Consider the following 22,781-nt stretch of genomic DNA (forward strand, 5'->3'; position numbering starts at 1 on the left):
ACACACACACACACACACACACACACACACACACACACACACACGGGGCTAAGCTGCCCTCTCCTGGCTGACACCACAACAGTAGCCTCGAGCCCCAAACCCCTCCTCACCCTTGCCTGCCCCAGACCATTCTCCTCTCAGCAGCCAGAGACAGGCTTTCAAATGAAAGTCAGATCGCGTAACTCCCCTGCTTTCAATCTGCCGGTGACTTCCCATGACCCTCGGGAAGAAGGCCACATCCTCCACACGGGTGGGTGACCCAGCCCCGCCAGAGCCTAGAGAGGCGGCGAGTCCCATGCCCCAACACGTGGATCAACTGTCTCCAATCACAGGGTCTCTGCACAACTTGGCGGGGGGGCCAAGCCGCACCCCAGCATCTCCTGGCCCACAGAACCCCGACTCTCCCTTCGGAGCCCAGGTTATACCTTCCCTGCTCCCCAGCCGTGCAGAGCCTCCGGCATGAGCCCCAAGGCACCCGGGTCTCCTCTAGGACACATGCCGCACTTCATGATCACATTCACAGGAAGGATTAGCTGACCGGCAGGCAGCTGCACACACACCCCCCGCCCCCACTAGGCAGTACGCTCCAAGGGGAGGTGCCATGGTGGCCCCTGGACCAAGCACAGGTCATGACAGAGCTGGTGTCTGATACGCACTTGCTGTACTCAATGGCCTGCACACACATCACACGCAGCCAAACCTCAGTGCCTTTGCACGGCTGTGCCTTGTACCTGGAATAAACTCCTCTTCATCCCTGAAAACCCTACCTCAAACAATTCCCCTTCCAGGAAGCCTTCCCGAACCACCATCTTCTTGCCTCTCGGAATGGCTACTCCCTCATCTGGGCTCCCCCAAGCCCTTCTCCCTGATCTGACGCCAGGCCTGCCCTAGTGCCTTCAGAAACCCACTCTGGGGTCTTCGTGGCACCTGCCAGCACACACGTGTGAGACACACAGCTACACCCGCTCCGCGTGACAAGAACAGAGCTGTGCTCGTGTGTGCCCCAAAGTCATACAGACCCACAATCACACTTGCACACACGTGCCTCCTCCGACTGGCTCTCTTCACCCTGGTGGCCCACCTCCCCCCACGGGGAGCCTCTCAGGACCCTGGACGCCCTGCTCCCCACTAGAGGAGTCAAAGGGACCACCCAGGCCCCAGGCTCCCCAGACATGCCACTCGCGGACACCGTGAGCTGCCAGGGGATAAGCCTCGGCCCCGGGGTGCCCACCTGAGCAGGGCTCCAGCAGCAGCTGCTCTGAAGAATCCCCCGCGGGGCTTCCCCCGTGTTTGGGCTTCACCAGCCGGAGTTGGTCCAAGGCTCGCTTCTTCAGCTGGGGAGGGGACAGAGAAAGAAGAGCCCCTGAGAGCCAGCTCCAGCCCACCCTCAGGGAGGAGAGGATGGACGGGACCCCCAGCAGAGGAGGCCGGGCTGCCCCTGCTGTTCAGGCTCTGTGGAAGGGCTTGGGGTCAGCAGGAGAGACCCTTCCCCACCAGGCCATCTCCTGCCCCCACCCAGCCCAGCCCAGCATAGGCAGGTGAGGGCAACCATCCCTATGGGCCCAGGGAAGCAAGCTTGTCAGGACCAGTTAGAGCTAGAGGCGCCTGAGGTCTACCCCCCGACTCTACAGATGGGGAAACCGAGGCCCAGGGACCCGAGGAAGCTAATGTCACATAAGAGACACACTTTGGGACCTCTTCCAATGAATTAGCAATGTGACGTTGTGTAAGAAGAAAAAGAACATCAGTAATGACAGCGCCAATCACACCAGAAGCCTCCAGATGTCAACTGGCTATAACGTGACAGACACTCGCTAAGCCCCAGATGTCATGAGCTCACTGAAGCCTGTGAGGCAGGCAACGTAGCTCCCTCCCTTTCACAGACAGGTGCTGGTCCAAGGGGACGCGGCTGGCATGTGGCAGAGCTGGGATTCGGCCCAGGCAAGCCGGCTCCAGAGCCTGAGTTCTCAGCCGCTCAAGCACTGTGGCCTCTTGAGTAATTTTTACTTCTCTGAGCCCCACTCCTCTGCCCGTGTGGATGCGGGGAGGCTCCCCCAGCCCGGCCCCATCCGGGGACTGGATACAGGGGTGTGCCGGCTTCTCTGTCAAGTGCTTCCGGTGGCCGGGCCGGCTTCTGAGCACCGGGCACCCGCTCCCTCCTTCAATCCTCTCACCGCTGCCCCCCCCACCCCCCCACCCCCCACCCCACCCCCCCACCCCCCGCCAGTGAGCCCTGCAGTTGTTCCGTTTGCCCAGCGTGCAGCAGACCATCAACCACGTCCAGAGGAAGGAGCGAGGTGGGGGCCTCCCCGCCCACTGCAGGGCTGCCAGAGAATGGAAACCCGCCTCTCCCTCAGAGCCCACCCCTGGCAGCCCCTCGCCCCAGGCCCTTGCCAGCAGGCCCGGTACCGCTTACATTACTCCGGGACCCTCGGTGGCGGCTGGAGGGCAGGCCTTTCTCCTGAACTTCCAGGAGCTGCTGGGCTCTGTGGGGTAGAGGTGGGGGGCACAACGCATCATGCATGTGTAGGGGGAAAGGGAGCCCCTCCCCTCCAGCCCCCTCATCCCGTCCCAGAGGATTGCGGGGGGTTTGCAGGAAGAGGGAAAAAGTCTCCCAGCCCGGTCCTGGCTCCCTGTGGGACCTGTGCCCAGACTCCCAGGTCCACATCACCTCTGGTAATTGGGCACAGTGCCCCGGTCCAGGTCCCGCAGCGTCAGGGGGTCAACCCGGGTGCAGAACCACTCCTGCCGCCGCTTGTACGCCGGGTCCACCAGACGCAGGATCTCCTGGGCTTTCACACACAGGGCATGAGGGTCTGCTCGCTCGGGCAGGGTGAGGTTGGCTCGAATATAGAAGGGCTCGGTGCTCAGCCCCTTTGTCCAGGCATCTAGGGCCTCGTGGAAGGACTGAGAGGCTGAACGTGAGCAGGGCAGGGGCAGCAGGGAGGGCAAGAGGAGGATAAAGTCAGGGAACAGCCTCGGGCCACAGACACGCCCCTTCCAAGGCCTGAGCTGCCCAAACCCTACCTTCCCCTTCTTACAGTCAGAGTCTGAGGCCCAGAGAGGGCAAGGCCCTGCCCAAGGCCACCAAGCCCACTAGGAACAGAACCACGACTTGAACCCAGGTCTCTGGACTCCTGTCTAGTGCTCCTTTCACGGTAAGCTCCTTACTGAAGAGGAGATGGGCAACTAGCAAGGGGACAGCAGTGCGGAAGGGAAGGGCACTGCCAAGAGTCAGGTAGCAAAGTGACTCTCCCCCCACCCCTCGTGCCTTGGTTGTCCCACCTACATAATGGGCTGAACAAGCCCTCTCTTGGGCTCTCAGATCCATCCTTCTAGGACCCAGACTTTCCAGGTCCTCCCTGCCCCGGACCAGACTTACCCTTGAAGTCCATCAGGAAGGGGAGCGTGGACACCTGATTCCAGGGCAAGGTTCTCTGCTGGACCTCACCTTCCAGGCCTGCCCCCTCCAGGCCAGCAGTCTCAGCCCTTGGCTAGGGGAAAACCCGGGCATTCAGTGAAAGAAGTGAGCTTCCCAGAGTTCCCCGGGAGCTGCAGGAAGGCTGGGGTGGGGATGACATGTCCCATAATTCAGACGCCCCTACCTCCCAGGATGCCTAGCCAATCAGACCCTTCTCCCATCAACAGGACTCCCTACCCAGGCTGGCACATCCTGGTCTCTCGCCCATGTTTAAGGGTGGAGATCTGTCCAGGTGGGTCCGTTTGCCCCACCTCCTAGCCCCTGCCCAATCAGATTTAATTTACGGCTGGTTGAGGTAGGGCAACCCCCGTGTCATCTCTGAGCCTGCCTCTGCTTTGGTCAACCCCCAGAAACTCCGCCCAGTGACCCAGATCTACCAATCAGAGGGCTCCAGCCCCAGCTAACCCATTGGCTCCACCCCCAACTCAGAGGGGCAGGATCTCACCTCTCTGGACTCCACCCTGGCGGACCCTGGTCCAGAGAGCACCCTCCGCACGACAGCCCCGGACCAGCTGTCCCCAAGGAACGACAGGCCATCTGGGCCCTTGTCCTGGGACTCAGGGCCCCCTGGGGGGCTCCGGCAAGACACCCGGATGGCCAGGGACCTGAGAAGAGAAAAGGGAGAGGGGAATTAGAGTTCAGTATCTCCACTCAGTTCAACCTTCTTGGGAGAACCATCACAGCAATCCCCAAGTGTGCCATGACTCCCACCCCGGGGCCATTGCACCTGCCGCACCGCTGGAATGCCCTTCCCCCTCTTCTCTGCCTGGTAAATTCCATTCATCCTGCAAAGCTCAGTTCCTAAGCCACCTCTCCCTCCCAGACCCCTGCACATGGTGAGGCACAGCTTTTCCCGCAGGACCGCCACCATCTGCCCCTGGCCACGGAAACCCCCCTGGGAACCAGCCTGCAATCATGCTCAGCTCTGGGTCCCGAGCACCAAACACAGTGTCTGGCACACAGCAGATGACTAATAAAAGCTTGTTATGCTCACAGTTGAGGGAGGAAGGTCACCATTAGAACACAACACAGACCAGAGATGGTTACAGCCGGCCGTGGGAGCACAGAGGGGAGCAGCTTCCCAGAGGAAGAGGCCACGGGGCTACACCGTGCTGGAGAAGAGAGGCGCTTCGGGGATAGACAGAGAGGAGGTGGTGTTCCACGCTGAAGGGCTGGCAGGGGCAGAGGCGTGGAGGACAGAATACAGGATGTGGGGAAGGGTTCAGTAACAACAGTAATAATAGCAGTAGCGAACACTTACTGAGAGCTCCCCATGTGCCAGACGCCATGCTAAGCTCCCTGTCCTAATTAACTAATTTAACATCATGGGAAACGGCTCCCAGAAAAGGCTAGCTGGAGCCAGCCTGCGGAGGGCACAGAATGAAGGCGTCTGGCCTTCCCCCTGTGGGCAGTGGCAACCACTGACAGTTAAGACAAAGAGTCACCCAGATCCCCATCATAGCAGCACTCTTCCTGCCCCTGGAGAGAACTGGTAAGGCCCAGTGGCCAGCTCTGAGACAACTGCCTGGAATTCCCTTCCCTGACCCTCCTCCCCTTCCCCCCACCCTGGCCAGAGTGTCCCCTGCCTCCCCATCCTCCCCCCAAATGCAGCCCACGCAGCCACACTGCCCCCTGCTGCCAGCATGGGGTGAGCGAGGCTACAAGGACTTTAACCCAATCAGCACCCACGCAGAGCGGGGGAACTTTGACCCCCAGGGCCTTTTTCGGCTCCTACCCCCTTAGAGAGCCAAACCCGACGGGCTGCGGCTGGACACGGGGCCCAGAGGCATCGGCGGTGCCTTCATGGGCTCCTTCGGCCCCAGGACTGTCCTGGCTGCTGTTGATGTAGCCCAGCCAGAGATGGGAGGCCGGAGGCTGGGCCTGGCTAGGCTGCCCCACAGCTGGAGAAACACAGTCCCGCTCCACACCCAGCATTAACCGGGCCCCAGATCTGGACAAGTGAGCTGGCCGCTTGGTTCTGTCACCGCATCCATAAAGCCAGGCCAGTGATGGCACCGTCTCCCACCGCGGGTGTGACGGTCGGACAAATGTAAAGATAATGCGGGTAGAGTGGAAACCAGAGGGCTGCAGGGAACGTCCAGCTGCAGACCCGGCCCCAAGAGGCTCGTGAAACTCACAAGGTCACGGCCAGCGCTGCTTCTGATGGGAATGGAATAGATGTAAGCCAGCCGCGCTTCAGCTAATCCAGCGCCCGTCTCGTGATCCTTTTCGGGCGTGTGTACTGGGTGTCTGCCGCGGTGGGCTGCCGTCAGGGGAGTCTGAGGAAAGTGGCAGCAGCAGACACTCTGGGGCCAGACGGCCCGGCTGCGTAGCCTCTGGTCCTCAGCAACCCCAGCAGCATCCACCCACCTCCTCATGGGACTCAATGAATTAAACGTGGAGCGTTCTTAGAACGCGGCCGGGGAACACCGAGTGCCCGATAAAACTTGGACATCTGGGAGCCTGGCTGGCTCAGTTGGTTGAGCAGCTTAGGTCGTGATCCTGGAGTCCCAGGATAGAGTCCCTCATCGGGCTCCCTGCTCAGTGGGGACTCTGCCTCTCCCTCTGACCCTCCCCCATCTTGTGCTCTCTCTCTGTCTCTCTCAAATGAATGAATAAAATCTTTTTAAAAAGGGGGGGGGGGCACCTGGGTGGCTCAGTCGTTAAGTGTCTGCCTTCGGCCCAGGGTATGATCCCGGGATCCTGGGATTGAGGCCCGCATCGGGCTCCCTGCTCTGCTGGGAGCCTGCTTCTTCCTCTCCCACTCCCCCTGCTTGTGTTCCCTCTCTCGCTGGCTGTTTCTCTCTCTGTCAAATAAATAAATAAAACCTTTAAAAAAAAAAAAATCTTGGGCATCTGTTGTGGCCCCCACTTTCCCCACCTGTTCCAGACCCACAGACAACCGAGTATCACGGCTTCTCCAGTCGAGAGCCCAGCCAGCAGCCTGCACTCAGCCCTTCCCGGTCCCACCTGCTCGCCCCCCACCTCCTGCCCAGGCAAACCACCCCCACCCCAAGCCTGCAATCCCTGAAACCCCAGGTTTTCACGCTCTTCCCACCTCCTCAGGCTCAGGCACCGCCTCCTTCAGGACACCCTTGCCCAACTCCCTGAGGGACCGAGAGACTTCTCTGGGCCTCCAGGGCCCCCCTGGGGAAGAGGGGAGAGTCCACCTGGGGGCTTCCTGGGGCCAGGTCCAGTTGGGTCCCTCTCAGCACCAGGCCTCAGCAGACAAGTGCCTGGGGCGGGGGGCTGCCTGCTCCAACCTCTGGACTCCTGGGTCTCTAGCAACACAATCTGACTGACCCCAACCCTGCCTGTGAGTGGTGGGAAGGACGGGGTCCCCATCTCCCAGCCCCTTCCCCCAGTGTCCAGTCAGGAGTCGGGTCACAGGGGGAAACAGGGCCAGTCTTTCATTCTGCCCACTCTGAGCAGCAATGGGCCGAGTCGCCTGGATGAGTGCTCCCCCACCCCAGTACACTGTGGGAAGACCGCTGGGCAGAGCACGCGACTGCTCTGCGCCAGGCCAGAGACCTATGAAGCTCAGACTCAAGCCTGTCACAAAAATTACCTCATTTAACCCTCCCGACAGCCCCATGGGAACCATCTGTTAGCCCCCATGTGAGAGAAGAGGGAAACTGAGGCACGGGGAAGTTATAACTTGACAAGGGTTGCCCAGCCAGTGGGTGGTGGAGTAGGGCAATAATCTCTCTTGGCAAGGACAGACGGTGCCAGAGATTCAGTGTCCATACGACCAGTGTGGGTGGGGGCGGGGGGCTGCCAGGGAGACCCACCCTGACACCTGCCCAGCGACCCTCGCCCCACGCTCGCCCCCCTCAGCACCCCACTTACACTCTCTGGCTCTTCCTCCCTATCTCCTGCCTGGCTGTCCAACCAGCCTCCAGCCTGCCCCAGCACACCCACTGTCCAGCACCCCCCCCCAAGGCCCTAGGAGCCCAGAAGGGCAGGGGAGACAGAGAGGCTGCAAAGGGCCAGCAGACAGTGTGCACGGACGAGAGCTACCATTACGGCTCTGAGCCAGACACTGTTCCAAACACTCTAATGGGGACCCTGGAACCCCACGACAACCCCATTTTACAGAGCCGGAAACCGAGGCCATGAGAAATTTCGTGACTTGCCCAATATCCCTCTGTAGCAGGAGACAGAGCTCCAATATCTGTTCTTCCCCACCGTGCTCCGTGCAGTTCCCCTGGCGGGGACGCACACAGGGACGCACACAGCCAGCAACCCGCGCACCAGTCCAGGCTCCCCGCTCCCTCCCCACCATCCATGCACATCTTTCTCTCTCCGTCCACCATGCCTGCCACCGCCTCCCCCCCCATCTCCCTCCTCCCCAGGAACTGCAGAGGTGGCCCCTGGGATCCTGGGGCCCAGCTGGGCGAGAACCTCCTGCCCCGGTGCCCCCTGGACAGCAGCCAGGACCCCTGCTGCAGGCGAGCTGGAGGAAGGGAGGCAGGCAGGAAGGGAGGCGCCTCCGCCCCTTCCCCCAGAAGCATGTCCTGCACAGGGAGAAACAATGTCGTACTGGGCCTGCTGCCGGAGGGCAAGAGTGGGGGCAGGGGCCTGGACTACGGCCTGGCCAAGCTGCCTCAGGGCCCTGATCCTGCTCTGCCCCAATTTCTTGTGTGGCCTGTCCTCTGTATCCAGCATCCCCACAGTCCAGCTCTGCGGATCCGTGCTTCTTACGCCCTTCCCCAAACCCAAATCTGATCAGGTCACTCGGGACCTTGGCCCTGGCGCTTTCCAGCTGTGTGATCTCAGGCAAGCGGCTTAACCTCTCTGAGCCTCAGTGTTCTCCTCTATAAAACAGGGATAATCATCACAACACCCACCTCCCCGAAGGGAGAGAACGCTGTGAGGCAGCCAGCAGTAAAAGCCGAACCTTGCCACGTTTCCCGGAGCGTACAAGCCAAAGTCCACACTTTCCCGCCTGACTCACACAGGCAGCCTGACTCACCGTGCCTGCCCCTCCCCCTTCCCCTCCCGCTCCAGTCACAGCCAAGCTCCGGGCCCTCCCCGGGCCCTCCCCGGACCAGACAGGACCGCCTCTGCCCGCTGCTCTCCTCCAGCTGCCCTCCCTACCTGAGTTCAAAGGCCACCTTTTCAGCAAGGCCTCCTCTATGGCCCGCCCTCCTGAGACCCACCAGCGAGCCTGACCAGGGAGGTCACCCTTCAACCAGCACTGACAGAGCACTTCACCTGCAATGCACGCTGAGCAGATCTGTTTTGTGACTCCTGTCACGGGTTGCGGCCAGCCCAGCTGCAGGGCTCCCGTGGTGGCCCCACCCCACCCACAGCACGAAGCTCTGCTGGGAGGCCCCGTCCTGCTGGGAGCTCAGAGCTGGGGGGGAATGAGTAACAATGACCATTTACCGAGCACCTACTAACACGCCTGGCAAAGCAGGGTGCTTTCCTGACATGGGTCCTAAACCCCAAAACACCCCCATGCAGAAGAGATCCCTGACCACCTTTGGCAGAGGAAACAGAGGCCCAGAGAGAGAAGTGACCAGCCCAAGTCACCTGGATCATGAGCCACGGTGACAGGATTCGAATCCCAGGTCTCTGTCTAAAAACCTGAATATTCTCCAGTTGCACGAGGCTAAGGCTTAGCTGCTGCTCCCCCCCCACCCCTGCCCTGCTCCAGGAGCCTGACCCTCCCACCCCACCCCTGGCCCACCACTGAACCCCCACCCGACCCTGCCCCTCCCCCCCCAGCCCAGCTCCACCACCCCAGGCAGCCACAGTACCTGTTAAGGAGATCCAGGCCACAGCCTCTGGCCAGGAGGCCATCAGGCTTCCCCAAAGGCCACACGCTGTCCGAGGATGAGGATGAGGAGAGGCCCGGAGACCAGGGTTTAAGCGTCACACTCCCTGGATGGGGAGGAGGAGTGAGGTTCTGGGGTGGCGGACCAAGAAACCGGGGCAAACCGGGGCCCGTGAGAAGGGGGTGAGCCAGCCCCTCAAGCCCAGAGACTACCCAGGACCTTGGCAGGTTTGAGGCCCCAGAAGCACACTGGACCTGCGGGGCTCAGGGCTGGGCCACAGCTGGCCAGGGTGACCCTTTGTTCCCCAGGAGAGGACGGAGGGACTGCTGGGACCAGGAGCCCATACAGCACAGCCAGGCATGGGAGAGAGGAGGAGGCCAGGGCTCAGGGGGAGCGGTGTGGCCCGACTCCCCAGGGTCCTCCCTGCCTGGCCAGGGCACAGTAGGGGCCTCAGGAAGGGGGGCCAAGGGCAGAGCCAGCAGTGCAGGCCTCAGGTGGGCTGGAAAGCCACCCCCCTCCAGATGAGCCCTCCCCACAGAGACCCCGAGGTTCATTACCTGTGATGTCGGACATGCTGCTGAAGGACCTAAGGGGGGGGGGGGGCAGGAGCTGAGGCACAGGGGGCACCCTGCCCCACTCCTTCCTCCTGCACCCTGGCCACCAAGAGGTCCTGCAACCCCCAGGCACACGTAGACTACAGGCAAGGGGGGGGGTCCCAAGCACAGGGCAGTTATGCCAACCAGCTCCCCTAAACTCACAGGGCGAGAAGCTAACATCCTAACCTCTGCCCCACAACCTTCCCCCTGGCCTGGCCTGGAATGCCACCCCCTCCTGGAAGCCCCCCCCCACCTCTCACCCACCCCCTCGCCTCACCCCTACTTTCTGCCTTTGTCATTCGTGACTCCCAGGTGCCTTCCTCATCACACACCCCAGTCTTGACGCATGCTTTCCTCCGATCAATCAAGCCCGTGTTGATCACAGCCTCCTGTGCCCAGCATCCATAAGGGAACAAATCCAGGGCAACTTCCCCGGAAAAAGCTGTGACGGGGGACATACTCCATCCCCTGACCTTGGTCTTGCCACCCGCAGACACGGCCTAGTTTTTCTGGACCCCGTTTGCTGCTCATGCCTGAACGTGGGGCACGTGGCTTTCTTGCCTGAGGCCCTTGACCCCTTGGAACACTCCCCATGCCCCCTAGTCCTGAACCACCGAGGCTTCCCCCGGGGTTTGGGGTCGCTGAGGCTTGCCCTCCACTGGCTCTCTTGCCAGGGTGCTCAGCAGGGGTGAAGCCCACTCCGTCCTTTGGCCTTGTCTTAGCCCCTGACCTGGGTCCCGGCTGTGACTCGTGGGACCTGAGTCCCCAGCACCCCAGCCACTGAAAAGCAGTCAAGGGAGGTGCCGGCCTGGCCCTGACAGTGGCGCTAGGGATTCTGGGAGATGGCTGTTTTGAGAAATAGCAGCAGCACCTCCCTGAGCCTCGACTGCTTTGTCCCCATCCTGTTTACCTCTTCGGGGGTGCAGGGTCCTCCTCACGCTGCCGGCGGAGGATGGAGCCAGCGCTTGGGGGAAAGGGCAGGATGGACAGCCGGTTGATCTCCTTCTCGCTGTCTGTGGCCTCCTCCTGCCAATGGCCACAACAGGGTCTGGGTCACCTCCACGCCGCCTCGCACACCTCAACGCGCCTACTTTCACAGGTGACAAGTAGGACCCAGGCGTGGGCTCCGCAGGAGTAGTGGTGGGGATCCCAAGTCTCCTGGCACCCAGGCCCAGCACCAAGCTGGCTCTGGGCAAGCTTAAATATGACACTTGGCCTTCAGGGGCCTCGACGTCCTCACATGTGAAATTCACATGTGAAATGGGACTGTCGGCAAACTGGACAGCAGTGCACGTGATAGTAATTCCGCAACACGAACACTATAGCATCTGCACCCCGCCCCCACCACACTCAGGGAGGGCAGGTGTCTTACCGAGGTGTGCTGCTCGGATCCCCCCATGCCAGCCGCCTCCCCAGCTGCTTCCGGGCCTCCCAGCAACGGGGGGAACTCACTGAGGCTCCAGGTGCTGCTGAGGTTGGAGCACAGGGAATGGGAGGAGGCACAAGCCTGGGAGAGGACAGGGGAGAGAGGAGGTGAGGGGGGCGGGGCAAGAGCCAGCCACGGTCATTTACTGAATGCCGGGAACAGGGACAGAGCAGAGAATGAGACAGCTGGATCCCTGCCCTCACGGAGCTCACAGCCTAGAGCAGACAGACTGTAAACAAGCAGGCTGATTAAGGAAATAACCCCAAACTGCCAAGAGAGCACTGAAGGAAGGTGCCCAAGGCAGGAAAGGCGCTCAAAGGGCCCACCCTACCTGGGGGCAACGGAGTGCTTTCCAGAGAAAGAGTGGTTTGAACTGAGGACTCAAGGGTAAGTAGGCGTTAAGCAGATAAAATTGGAGGGGATGGTCCAGGCAGCTGGAATGGTATGCGCAAAGGCCCTGGGGCAGGACTGTGACACAGTGCAAGAATTAAAAGATTGTGACCCAGAGAATAAGGTTAGAAGGAGGAAGGGGCCCACCTCTCAGGTCCCTAGGGCCTGATAAGGGGCTTTGTCTTTACCAGAAAAGCAAAAAATCCACGGAGGATTGTAGTGAGAAGGGAGATTCATGCTTCCTTTGTTCTATTCCTCCAGGCTCCATGCATCAAACACGGGCCCAGGGATCACCCCAGGGATCACCCTCAAGCAAACCCAAGATAGGAAAAGGCTGAGTTCCTGACAGAGGTCTAAGGACTGATATCTGGTTGAAAGGGGTGCTGGCTGGCTGTGTGACCTTGGGCAAGCCCCTGACACTCTCTGGGCCCTATACGATGAGGGAACTGGACCAGCTGGTCTCTGAGGGGCTTCCAGGCCCTCATGCAGCCAGACTTCTGCAAGTGTATGCAAAAACAAACTTCACTACTCCTAGTGCCCCGGGAGCAACCCCAGAGACTCGGGAGATGCACGTGCCCCTTTCCAGTCCCAATGCACCAACCCACGCCCACCCCAGCGGAAAGCTCCACCAGACCGGCATGTTCTCTGTCCTGCCCCAGAGCTGCCTCCCAGACGGGCAGGTTGTTGACCCCAGGGGAGGGCTCTGGCCAGGACCCACGGATTTCCTCCCGGAACCTGCATCTTCCTGAGCCCAGCCGAGGGTTCCCACCGGGTCCCGGGGAGTCCCACCCCTGGGGCTGAGGTCGCCCACCAAGTCCTGCATGTTCCCAACCCCGGCCAACAGCTCCTGCTGGGACCCCAGCATTCCCACCAGAACCCCGTACCCCTGACGCCGCTCACCTTGAGGCAGGGGCCGCCCTGGACCCGTTGCAGCTGTGCCTCCAACAGGGCCTTGGCACCCTCCAGGCTGGTAAGCGAGGTCAGCAGCTCGTCCCGCTCAGCCTCCAGGCCCCGCACCTGCTTGCGGTACTGGTCCTTCTCGATGAGGCTCTGGGAGTACTGCAGCTGGATCCGGTCACGGCTCTGGATGGCCTGGGGAGAGCAGGCAGGGAGGGTAAAGGGGCCACACTGGCCCAACCATCCTGCCCTCTACCGTCTCGGGTGGGGGGGATGGGAGCCGGGCAACAAGACCAGCAGCTAACACGTAGTAAGTCCTTCCTGGGTGCCCTGTGCTAAATATCGGCTTGTTTAGCCTTCACACGAACTTTCCAAAGTGGACATTCTCTTTATTCTCATTTTACAGACAGCCCTGCCAGCAGGGACAGAGCTGGGATTCAAACTCAGGAGGTAGGTGCCAGGCTCCTACTGTCTCCCAACAGCAATTCAAGCCTCTTCTGGGAAACCCACCGCGAGCCTCGGGCTTTACTCACAGCATTCTGGGCTAGTGGAGGAGCCGGGATTCAAACCCAGCACAGTGCACCCAAAGCACTTGTCCCCACCATGAAGACCAGGGCCCCCGGGAGCTGGACCATGGCCGGGACCTGCTCCCCCAGTGCCTCAGAGGGGTGGGGGCCAGAGGTGGTACAAGGTCTTGGGCCCACCCCAGACCACCGGGTCACCTGTACTTTCACCACGCCCACCAGTGGGCCCTGAGGCTCGTTCTAATGTGTAGACTTCAACTCCTCTAGTGGGATTCGAACCTGGTGCAAGGACAAAACCTCTTGCCTTGCCCCCTGCGTGGGGAGCCCTCCACAAGGAAGCGGGGGGACCAGGAGGAGACGGCTCACCATGTGGCCTCAGGAGATGAAGGCCATGGGACCCAGGGCCCGGGAGCCAGAACTCTAGCGAATTTCTTCACTGGCAAATATTTGCGAGCGCCACCCCGTGTCAGCCTCATCCTCGGTGTGAAGGGAACAGGGGATTCAGAAGTGACAGGTGCGGGGACCAGCTGTCCTGAACGGCAGCTCAGCTGAGGCACGTGTGTTCAGGGGGTGGGGACTGATGAATCTCTAAGCTCCGGAGTCTGTGCTCTGCGGGCCTCCTTGCCCCTCCCAGACCAGTCCAAGCGCCCGTAAAAGTCTCTGGCTACGATCCTAGTCCCGCCTTTCCCCATCTTCCCGCGTATGAGAACCAGCAGCCGGCCTCACCTGGTCCCTCTCCTTCTCGATCTCCTCCAGCTGGGCCAGGACCGTGGCCATGCGGTGCTTGTACAGGTCGCAGTCCTTCTGCAACGTGCGATGCTTCAGCCGCAGGTCCTCCATTTCCTGCAGATACTGAGGGCCGGGTGGGGCGGAGCGGGGCGGAGCGGGGTGGGACGCGCCCGGGTCAGACCACAGGGCCAGGGACCCGGCGGAGCTCCCCAGCAGGTACCCAGCGGGTCCAGGGAGAGAGGCCTGCGCCTCAAGCTCAAGGGCCCAACTCCCCAGTGGGGTGGCCTGGGCCACAGGCTGACTTCCCCTCCCTGGGCCTCAATGGCCTACTCTGTAAAATGGGGAGAATCATAATAATGACACCCTCCCAGGCACCCTTGGCCTCCCCATTTAAACTGGGGTCTGCCCCTGACCCTACTCTGCTCCTTGCGCAACACTTAGCCTCTGCTACTTGAAGTACCTGACTTGGGATTCTGTGCACAGAGTGCTGTTGGTCTCCCTGCTAGAATTTACCCTCTACAGAAACCTTTGTTTTGTTGGCTGCTGTACCTCAATATTCGAGAATAAATGAACGCACGCTTCTTAGCACGGTGCCTGGCACGCAGCAGACGCTCAGAGAAGGTGGGCTGCCGTACAGTGGTGATGCCCACCACCCTCCCCTCCCCAGGAGCCGGGTGGGCTGTTAGCGAGAAGGAACGCGGGCACAAGGCAGGGGGGTGGGGTGGGGTAGGGCGCGAGGGAGACACTACCTTGTCCCGCAGCTCCTCAGCCCACTGCAGCTCCCCCTGCACGGCGTGTAGCTTCTGGCACAGCTCCTGCCTACTGTCCTGAGCCTCCCGCCAGTCATGCTCCAGGATGTCCAGGAGGATGCGCTCTGAGCCCGGGGCCCCCAGCCTGCTCGCTTCCTGAGGGTCACAGTTCAGAGGCCGCCTCAGCCTCCGGCCCAGGGCCCACCGTGACCGTGGCCGGAGGGAGCGGGACACACAGCCCTCAGCCCCGCCCCACTCGTTCTGCCACCTTGGCCAAGGGCCTTGACCTCTCTGGACCTCCGTTTCCCCGTCTGCAGAGTGGGTGCGGCCCACAGTCCTGCACACCCTCCAGGGAGCATCTGGGGTGGAAATGAAGTAAGTGGCCGAGGGCGTGCTGACACAAGTTGGCCCGGAGTTTATTCCTAAACAAGAACCAGACCCGCTCCCTCTTGCTCCGGCCCCCGCCCACCGCCCAGGGCGGCAGATGGGTGCTATTTCCAAAGCCTGGCCCCACCCCTCTGACGAGGGGTCTTCCCAGGAGCGGAGCCTGGCCCAGGTGGGTAGGCCACGGGCCTGAGATCCAGCCCACAGACCCACACCCCAGCTGGGCACCCCAACCCTATGAAATACAACGGAGCCCCAGCTCCCATCCCCCACTTCCTGTGCGGAGCACCAGCCAGGCGGCAGGCCCAAACTGTCACTGACCCGCCACCGACCTGCCACGGGACACGAAGCAAGCCCCAGGGCCACCCAGACCTCAGGGGTCTGAACCTTTCCAGGGTCATAGACTCCTCTACCAATCTCAGCAAAGCTGCGGGCCTCTCCCCGGAAAAATGCTCACACGCGACAACAGGTGCACCGTTTGGGGAAGTTCAGAGACTTCCTGGGGCCACCCTGAGGCCCCAGAGCAAACACCCAGGGAGAGTGGAGCGCTAAGGACCCTCCACTAGGGGCTTAAGACAAGACGCCCACCAGGATTCCGTCTCCAGCTCCAGAATCCTCAACCTCCGGGCCTCAGGAGGATGAATGAGCAGCCAGCAGTGTGACCCCCCCCCCAGACTCCCCCCAGCGCCCCTCGCACCTGCTGCAGGCCTTCCTGAAGCTCCTGCAGGGACGCGGTCAGCCGCTGGTTCTCGGCGCGCAGCTCGGAGACCAGGTCCACGCTATCTGGCTCCTTGTCCTTCTCCTTGTCCTCGGCCGCAGGGAGCGGTCCCCTGGTCCTCCGCAGCAGGGTGCACTCCTCCTCCAGCCGGCTCACCTTGAGCTTCAGCTGGTCCACCTGGGGCCCAACACACGCATCAGCCCCAGGAGGGACTCAGGCCAGGGAGAGGCCACGGGCAGGGCCACGGGGAGAGGTTCCGGCCTTTCAACTCCCACTGCCTCCGGGGCTCCCTGAGAGGGAGTCCTTCCTGGTCTGGTCTATGGAGAAAGGACAGGCTGGGCAGTCCCAGGGGACACAGCTTCAAGGACTTGGGGGCATGTGGACCGCATCCCCACAGGCTCGTCTGTCCCACAGCTCCAACACGGAGCGCGGGTGATCTGGTCCAGGGCCGGCGGGACACAGGAGCAGGGCTGCCCCAGGAACCAGGAGAGCCAGGGTCTGGGCCCAGCTCTGCCTCTAACTCAGCGTGACCTTGGGCAAGTCATGGCCCCTCTCTGTGCCTCCATCTTCTCACCAGTAAGATGGGCCCCCCTTTCACCCCCTGCTCCACACCCTAGCTCCCAAAGCCACCGCGAGAATTCAACAACACAGTGGATGGGTAGAAGCATTCAAACTGTCAGAGGCCGGCTTTTGGACTGCCAGGGGTGGGGGACGGTGGCTGTCTTCCCAGCCCTCACTAAAAATCCCAGAACCCCGACCTGTCCCCAGCTGCGTGTGTGCAGCTAGACGCTGGCCCAGGGGGATGGGTGGGCAGCTGCGTGGCGGCCTGGCCGGCGGCGACACACACGCGGGGTCCGCTGGAGGATACGCACACCCGGCCGGAGTTATTTCCCATGTGGGCTCCGGGGCGGCTGGACAGTGACAAGAACAGCAGCAGGTGGCAGCCACAAAATGAAGTCACTGTTGGGATAAGGACACAATGACCTCTGGTGCTCTGCGCAGGCGTGCCACCGTCTGGTGTGCTGGGAGCGCCCTGGCCTTTCTTGGAAATGGCTGGTAGCCCCGCACCCCTCAGAGCCAGGCATGGCCCCCACCCCCCCACGCATGCACACACACACACACACACACACACACACGGGTCTGGATGCTGGGTCAGGCAGCTCCACTCCTCCTCCACAAAGGACTCGGAAAGAAATTCATGACTCTCACATTCCTTTCCCCTCACAAAACACGCTTTGTGAACCGCCGGAGAAAGACAGCTCGTTACAAGGGCAAGTGTGGTCACACCCTCGCCAGCGAACTGCAACCACACACCGCGGCCTCCCGCCTGCCCCGCGGCCAGCAGGCGCCCCCGATGAGCTCAGAGGACAGGCCACTTGGGAGTCTCCCCCGAACACCAGGAAACGCGGATGCATTTAATCCTGGTGTACAAATTCACTGAGCACAAAATTACAGCGTTCGGTCCTTCAGTTTATGTTGCTGCGAAATAAGAGCTCATTAAATTTGCACCTTATAAAACACAGTATTAAATCACAGCCGCCGCACACCTGCCCGTGGGGGGAGGGGACCCCAGCGGCCAAGACAGGCGCCATCGGCTGTTCTGTTCCTTTCCACCTGCAACACCTCTGTTAATTTTATGGCAGAAATCTCCAGAAAGTTACGGCATATTTATGCTGGCTACGTTTAAAGAAAATCTTACCTACTGATTGAAGTTCATCCCTTGCCTTCTCTCCCTTAACCCGGGGAAAAGCAGTCACTCTCTGCCCAGGGGCAGATGACGTCACCCCGAGGCGGGCAAACGAGCACGCAGCTGCAGCTAATCGGCAGACACACAGAGGCACCTGCAACACCTCTTCTTCGTCCCCCTACCCCAGCCCAGGAGACCCCAGACGGCTGTGCACACACACACACACACACACACACACACACACACATACACACACACACGACATCACCCCAGGCACATACACACATCGGCCCCTTCAGGGGACCCAACTCGCAACTACACCCAACCCAAAGACGACACCAGCCATACCCCTCCTGACACCCCGGGGGCTGGGGGCTGTCCTACTGTCCTGTCTGAGTAGCAGACCCCTTTCTTCCAGGAAACCCTCACAGCAAACCCCACTTCCGTTTCAGGAAAAGCAGACACAGTGAAGAGCGGGGGACCCTAGGCCGCCCCCGGCCGTGCTGACAGCAAAGTCAGAAATCGTTCGCTCTTGGGATCCCGGCAAAGTGCGCTAACCAACCTCTCTGGGCCTGTTTCTTCATCCAGAAAGGGGGGTGCTCACAGTGCGCCCCCCACCCCCAGCCTGTCCCAAGGGAGCTGGTACAGGGGGAACACGGAGGACCGTGCCTGGAGATGGGACGTGTGGTACTGAGATTCCCGCAGGCATGAGAAGGCAACTGAGGCACAGGGAGGGAAGGCTTGCCAGGGCCACCCTTTGCTCAATCTGCCACCAGGCCGCAGGCCTCAGACAGCCCCATCTCATGCCAAACACTGAGCAGATGCTCAGATGACAGCCTCACGGTCCCCTCACACCCTCGCATCGGCCACCTACACTCCAGCACGCCTGGCAGCTCTTCAACCAGTGGCCTCAACGTCCCCGACCAGGACTCTCCTCCCCAAACATCAACCCGCCAGCACCTGCGGCCTCCTGCATGCCACCCATCGTCCCCGGGAACCCACAGCACCCACCGCACTGCAGCGACAGGGGGCTTCAAATCACACAGTCAGAACCCTCCCCCCCACGGACCTCGTACCATGTCGTTGGAGAGGGCCTCCTGGGTGCCGCTGGCACTGTTAAATCCTGAACAAGCATTTGCTCACTAAGCCCTTTGGACAAGTCCCTGCAGCGGTAAGACACCAGTTTTACCCCCATACTAAGTCCCCAGTAAAGGAGCCAAGAAGGCAAGGCTCAGCTTCTCAGCCTGGACAAGGCGCAGGCGCACTCAGCACAGGGAAGGACCAGGGGAGACGGCACCCAGATGGGAGCGGTGGGCAGGAGAGCATCCCGGGGTGGAGGCCGGCGCTGGTGCCGGGCAGACCCGTGTGAAGCCAGGCTGTGCCGCTCCCCAGCATTGCAACCTTGAGCAAATGCCTCCGCCATCCCAGCCTCGGTGCCTAGGTTTCAAAATGAAATCTGGCTCTTGGTGCCTCAGCGGGATTACACGACACGACGTGTCTAACCTGGGCGGTGGCGCATGGTCACACTTAACGACAGCAGCCGATAACAATACAGGTCTGTGCACTACCGGCGCCGAGCGCTCATTATCTCAAACTCTGGGCCTTAAACTCTCGGCATCCTCACTCACCAGGGCTGCTTCGTCACCTCGGCACTTACCGACACCCTGGGCTAGGTCATTCTTGGCTGTGGGGGCTGTCCTGTGCACCGCGGGCAGCTCAAAACATCCCGGGGCTCTACCCGCTGGAGGCCGAGAGCACCCTCCTCGCTGTGACCACCAAACACGTTTCCAGACACAGCCAAATGTTTCCGGGGGTGGGCAAAGTCACCCCCAGTTGAAAACCACCATCGTAAGTCAACGAAATCAGTGCTACCAACATACCCACGTTACAGGTAAGGAAACTGAGGCACAGGACAGGTAGGGACCTGCCCCACGGTCCGACAGCCGGCAGATGGTGGTCCGTTTTTGCAAAGGTTGCCCCTTCCCCCCCTCCCCACTCTACCCCGCCTCCCCTCCCCGGGGCTTACCGCCAGCTGCAGGTCCCGGCTGCGCAGCACAGCTGAGTTCTTCTCCTCGCTGAGCTGTGCCAGGCGCATGGCAATCATGTAGTTCTCGTCCTTGAGCCGCAGCAGCTCCAGGCTGCCCGCCTCCCAGTCCTCCCGCAGCCGCTGGCAGCGCTCCTGCGCCTGCTGCTGGTCCCGCAGCCGCTGCTCCAGTCTCGCCCGCTCCTCCTCCAGCTCCCGGCCCCGAGCCTGCAGTTGCTGCTCCCGCTGCAGCTGGCTCTTGCGAGCCTCCCGCAGCCGGCGCACCTCCGTCATCAGGAACTGGGTCAGGCCTTCCGGCCCCTCCTCATCTGCCAGGGACAGGGGAGAGAAACGTCAGGTCATGCAGCTAAAATCCAGGGGGACAGCAACCTGCACACAAAAACCCAGACCGTAAAAACACTAGATGGAAATTCTGGAATGTACTCTTATAATTGATTAGGCCTTCCTAATCAAGGTACAAAAATCTAGAACCTGTAAGAGAAAAAATGGACAAATTCATATAAAAAATTTTAAAACTTCTAAACAATGAAAGCTACAACAAAAAAGTTCAAACGTAAGAAGCAGAGTAGGAGAAAATATAATAAATATAACAAAGGATTCGGAGCCACAATATACAAAGAGTTCTTATGAATCAATAAGAAAAGACAAACCAAAAAAACAGATGGGCAAAAACTACTAATAGGCAAGTTCTGAAACAAAACTGGTTAATAAACAAAGAAAAATATACTCCAGCTCACCAGCAATAATAATCATAATGATAAATAATAGTAGCCATGAGCATTTGGCTTCATTCTTTGTACTAAGTAAATTATTGTATTTGCATTTGCACACACACACTAACGACAACAGTATAAAGTAGGTACTGTTATTACAACCACTTGAAAGACAAAAAAACTGAAGCACAGAAAAGTCAAGTCATTGTCCGAGGTTTACTAACTAGTAAGCTGCAAACTACATCTCTCAATGAAGTACAAATTTAAAATACGATATTACTGACGTATGAGACTGGCAAAAACATTTTTTTAAAGATTTTATTTATTTATTCGACAGAGATAGAGACAGCCAGCGAGAGAGGGAACACAAGCAGGGGGAGTGGGAGAGGAAGAAGCAGGCTCATAGCGGAGGAGCCTGATGTGGGGCTCGATCCCATAACGCCGGGATCACGCCCTGAGCCGAAGGCAGACGCTTAACCGCTGTGCCACCCAGGCGCCCCTGGCAAAAACATTTTTAAATGATCCCCGGGATTCATGAGGGTACATGGGCACTCAGACCCTGCTGGTGGGATGAACATCGATTTAACACTTCAAATATGTATAGTCTTTGAGAAATTTTACTTCCCAGAACCTCTCCTCCTGAGACACCCGTGTGCACAGACACACACACACAAAGAAGTTCCCGCCATCACAAAACTAGCAACAACCTGAATGTGCATGAACAGGGGTCGGTTAAATGACTTATGGCACAACATCAGCAAGGAACATTTGCAGTCATTTCAGATAAATGCACCAGATGGGCAAGAATTACTAAACTCAGTTCTCAGGAAAAGTGAAAAACGGAGCAACTCACGTAGGATGGTCCCATGTGTGCGAGTGTATGTGTGTGTGTGTGCGCGCAAATGCAAAGAAAAAAGAGACTCACCAAACTGTCACCAGCAGAACAGAGCTGAAGGAAGAAGTAAAGACCTTTTCTTTTTATTCTGAAGTCACCCGGAGTGTCTGAATTATTTACACAGGAAGCTGTAAACGCATGTATGCCTGACACATACGCGCCCGAAAACAATTTTAGGGGGGAAAGGCCATGTTAAGCGTGCAGGCTCTGAATTCAGACTAAATGGATCAGAACCCCAACTTGGGCAAACTGCTTCCGGTCGCTCCATGCCTCGGTTTCCCTATCTGTTCAATAGGGATAATGGAAGCACCTCCATTGACAGGGATGGAATAAGGAACCTCGGCACAGGTGCCGGAGGCACCAGCACCTACTTCGGACTCACCAAGGATCATGGAGCAGCGCTGGGCAGGTTCCTGGCCCGTGAGCAGCGTGAAGTGCTCGGGGTAGTAGAACTCCAGCGATTCCAGGAAGGCCTCATAACCCCTCTTGCCACGGCAGCGCAAGATGTCCATCAGGCGCCCTGGGGAGTGGCATGGGGTACCCCAGGGTCAAGGTCAGGGCTTCCCCCAGGGCCTAGCCACTTCCTCCCCCTTTCCCTCCCCATGCTCCAGGGCCCACGTTGCCCAGACTTTTTATTTCCCCAGATTTTTGAGCCAGTGACACACACAGGGGCCTGTCTCAACACATCAGTGGGCAGAGCCTGTCTGGCCCAGCCAGGAAAGCCAGGACCCTCCTGCCACCCCACCTGTGCTTCAAGGGCTCTCAACCCCCAGCCTGCCCCCCCCAACACACACACACACACACACACACACACACACACACACACAGATCTGGGGCCAGCAAATACTCCCTGACTTTTCAGGGGCACACAGAGGCCCCCTCTACCCCAAACGCAAAGTAAAATACTATGATTTCTCCCACCGGTCAATGCCTGAAATTCCACCATTAGACCCTCATTCCTTGGCTAGCTGGCGCTAGTTCAGACACACCCTGTGGGAGAGGGCACCCTCCCCAAGTGTGATGGCTCTTGAGCACTTAGGGGAAAACGGCTCTCCAAGGAATGTGTGGCACACCGAAGGAGCGGGCAGAGAGAACCCAGGAGATCAAAGGGCCCGGGAAAGATGCCCGGAGGTCCCAGATCTAAATTGCACTGGCGACCACATCCACTAGCCTGCTCTAAAGTGGGCCCAGGAAGTGGGAGAAACTCCAAGACAGATAAAACCCAGATGCCGGAGTGGGCACCACATCCCCGCTGGACCGTAAGGGTGGTTCAGCAGGAGCCAGGAGGGTGGGCACCAGAACCCCCGGCCTCGAGCGGCAAGGCTCCGTGCGCGGCGCTGGGGTGGGGGTGGGGGACGGTGAGCCCCGGGAAGGCCCGACCCCGCGCGCCCCCCGCGGCTCACCGGTGCGGTTGACACGGCACGGGAAGCGGTAGGTGCTCAGCACCTCCTCCTCGTCCTGCTCGTCGATGACCCGGCACTGGCGCAGATAGGGCGTCAGCTTGGCCGGGTTGAGGGCGCGAGTGAGCCGGTGCCGGACGCCCTCGATCCGCTCCCACAGAGCGTCCTCCTCCGCCTCGGACCCGGAGCCGGCCCCAGCCTCCTCCTCGGCCTCGCCAGCCTCGGCCCCGCCCGGCATGGCCGCGTCCTCGGGGTCTGCGGGCCAGAGGCGCGCGGGGGTCAGCCGGGTCGGGGGGCGCCGGCCGATTCCCCCCCACGGGACGTCGCCCGCGGGACCGGCCGCCCGTCGTTGCCGGAGCCCCCTC

General features: G+C 60.2%; 1 protein-coding gene across 1 annotated transcript in view; it reads right to left on the minus strand.

Moving 5' to 3' along the window:
* Nucleotides 1–22,662, minus strand: part of CARD10 (caspase recruitment domain family member 10) — a 24,345-nt gene extending 1,683 nt beyond the window's left edge. Inside the window, exons 1-16 of the mRNA XM_040637483.1 lie at nt 22,420–22,662; nt 21,399–21,536; nt 19,391–19,716; nt 15,657–15,854; nt 14,576–14,731; nt 13,824–13,949; nt 12,577–12,768; nt 11,233–11,367; nt 10,771–10,886; nt 9,822–9,850; nt 9,247–9,370; nt 3,927–4,086; nt 3,383–3,494; nt 2,672–2,915; nt 2,417–2,486; nt 1,232–1,334 (exon numbers count right to left, since the gene is read on the minus strand). Coding sequence (XP_040493417.1) covers nt 1,232–1,334; nt 2,417–2,486; nt 2,672–2,915; nt 3,383–3,494; nt 3,927–4,086; nt 9,247–9,370; nt 9,822–9,850; nt 10,771–10,886; nt 11,233–11,367; nt 12,577–12,768; nt 13,824–13,949; nt 14,576–14,731; nt 15,657–15,854; nt 19,391–19,716; nt 21,399–21,536; nt 22,420–22,654 — 2,464 coding nt within the window. The 5' untranslated portion in view covers nt 22,655–22,662. The remainder of the gene's footprint in view (nt 1–1,231; nt 1,335–2,416; nt 2,487–2,671; nt 2,916–3,382; nt 3,495–3,926; nt 4,087–9,246; nt 9,371–9,821; nt 9,851–10,770; nt 10,887–11,232; nt 11,368–12,576; nt 12,769–13,823; nt 13,950–14,575; nt 14,732–15,656; nt 15,855–19,390; nt 19,717–21,398; nt 21,537–22,419) is intronic.
* Nucleotides 22,663–22,781: the final 119 nt, after the last annotated feature.

Source organism: Ursus maritimus, unplaced genomic scaffold, assembly GCF_017311325.1.
Source record: "Ursus maritimus isolate PB19 unplaced genomic scaffold, ASM1731132v1 scaffold_21, whole genome shotgun sequence".
NCBI lineage: Eukaryota > Metazoa > Chordata > Mammalia > Carnivora > Ursidae > Ursus > Ursus maritimus.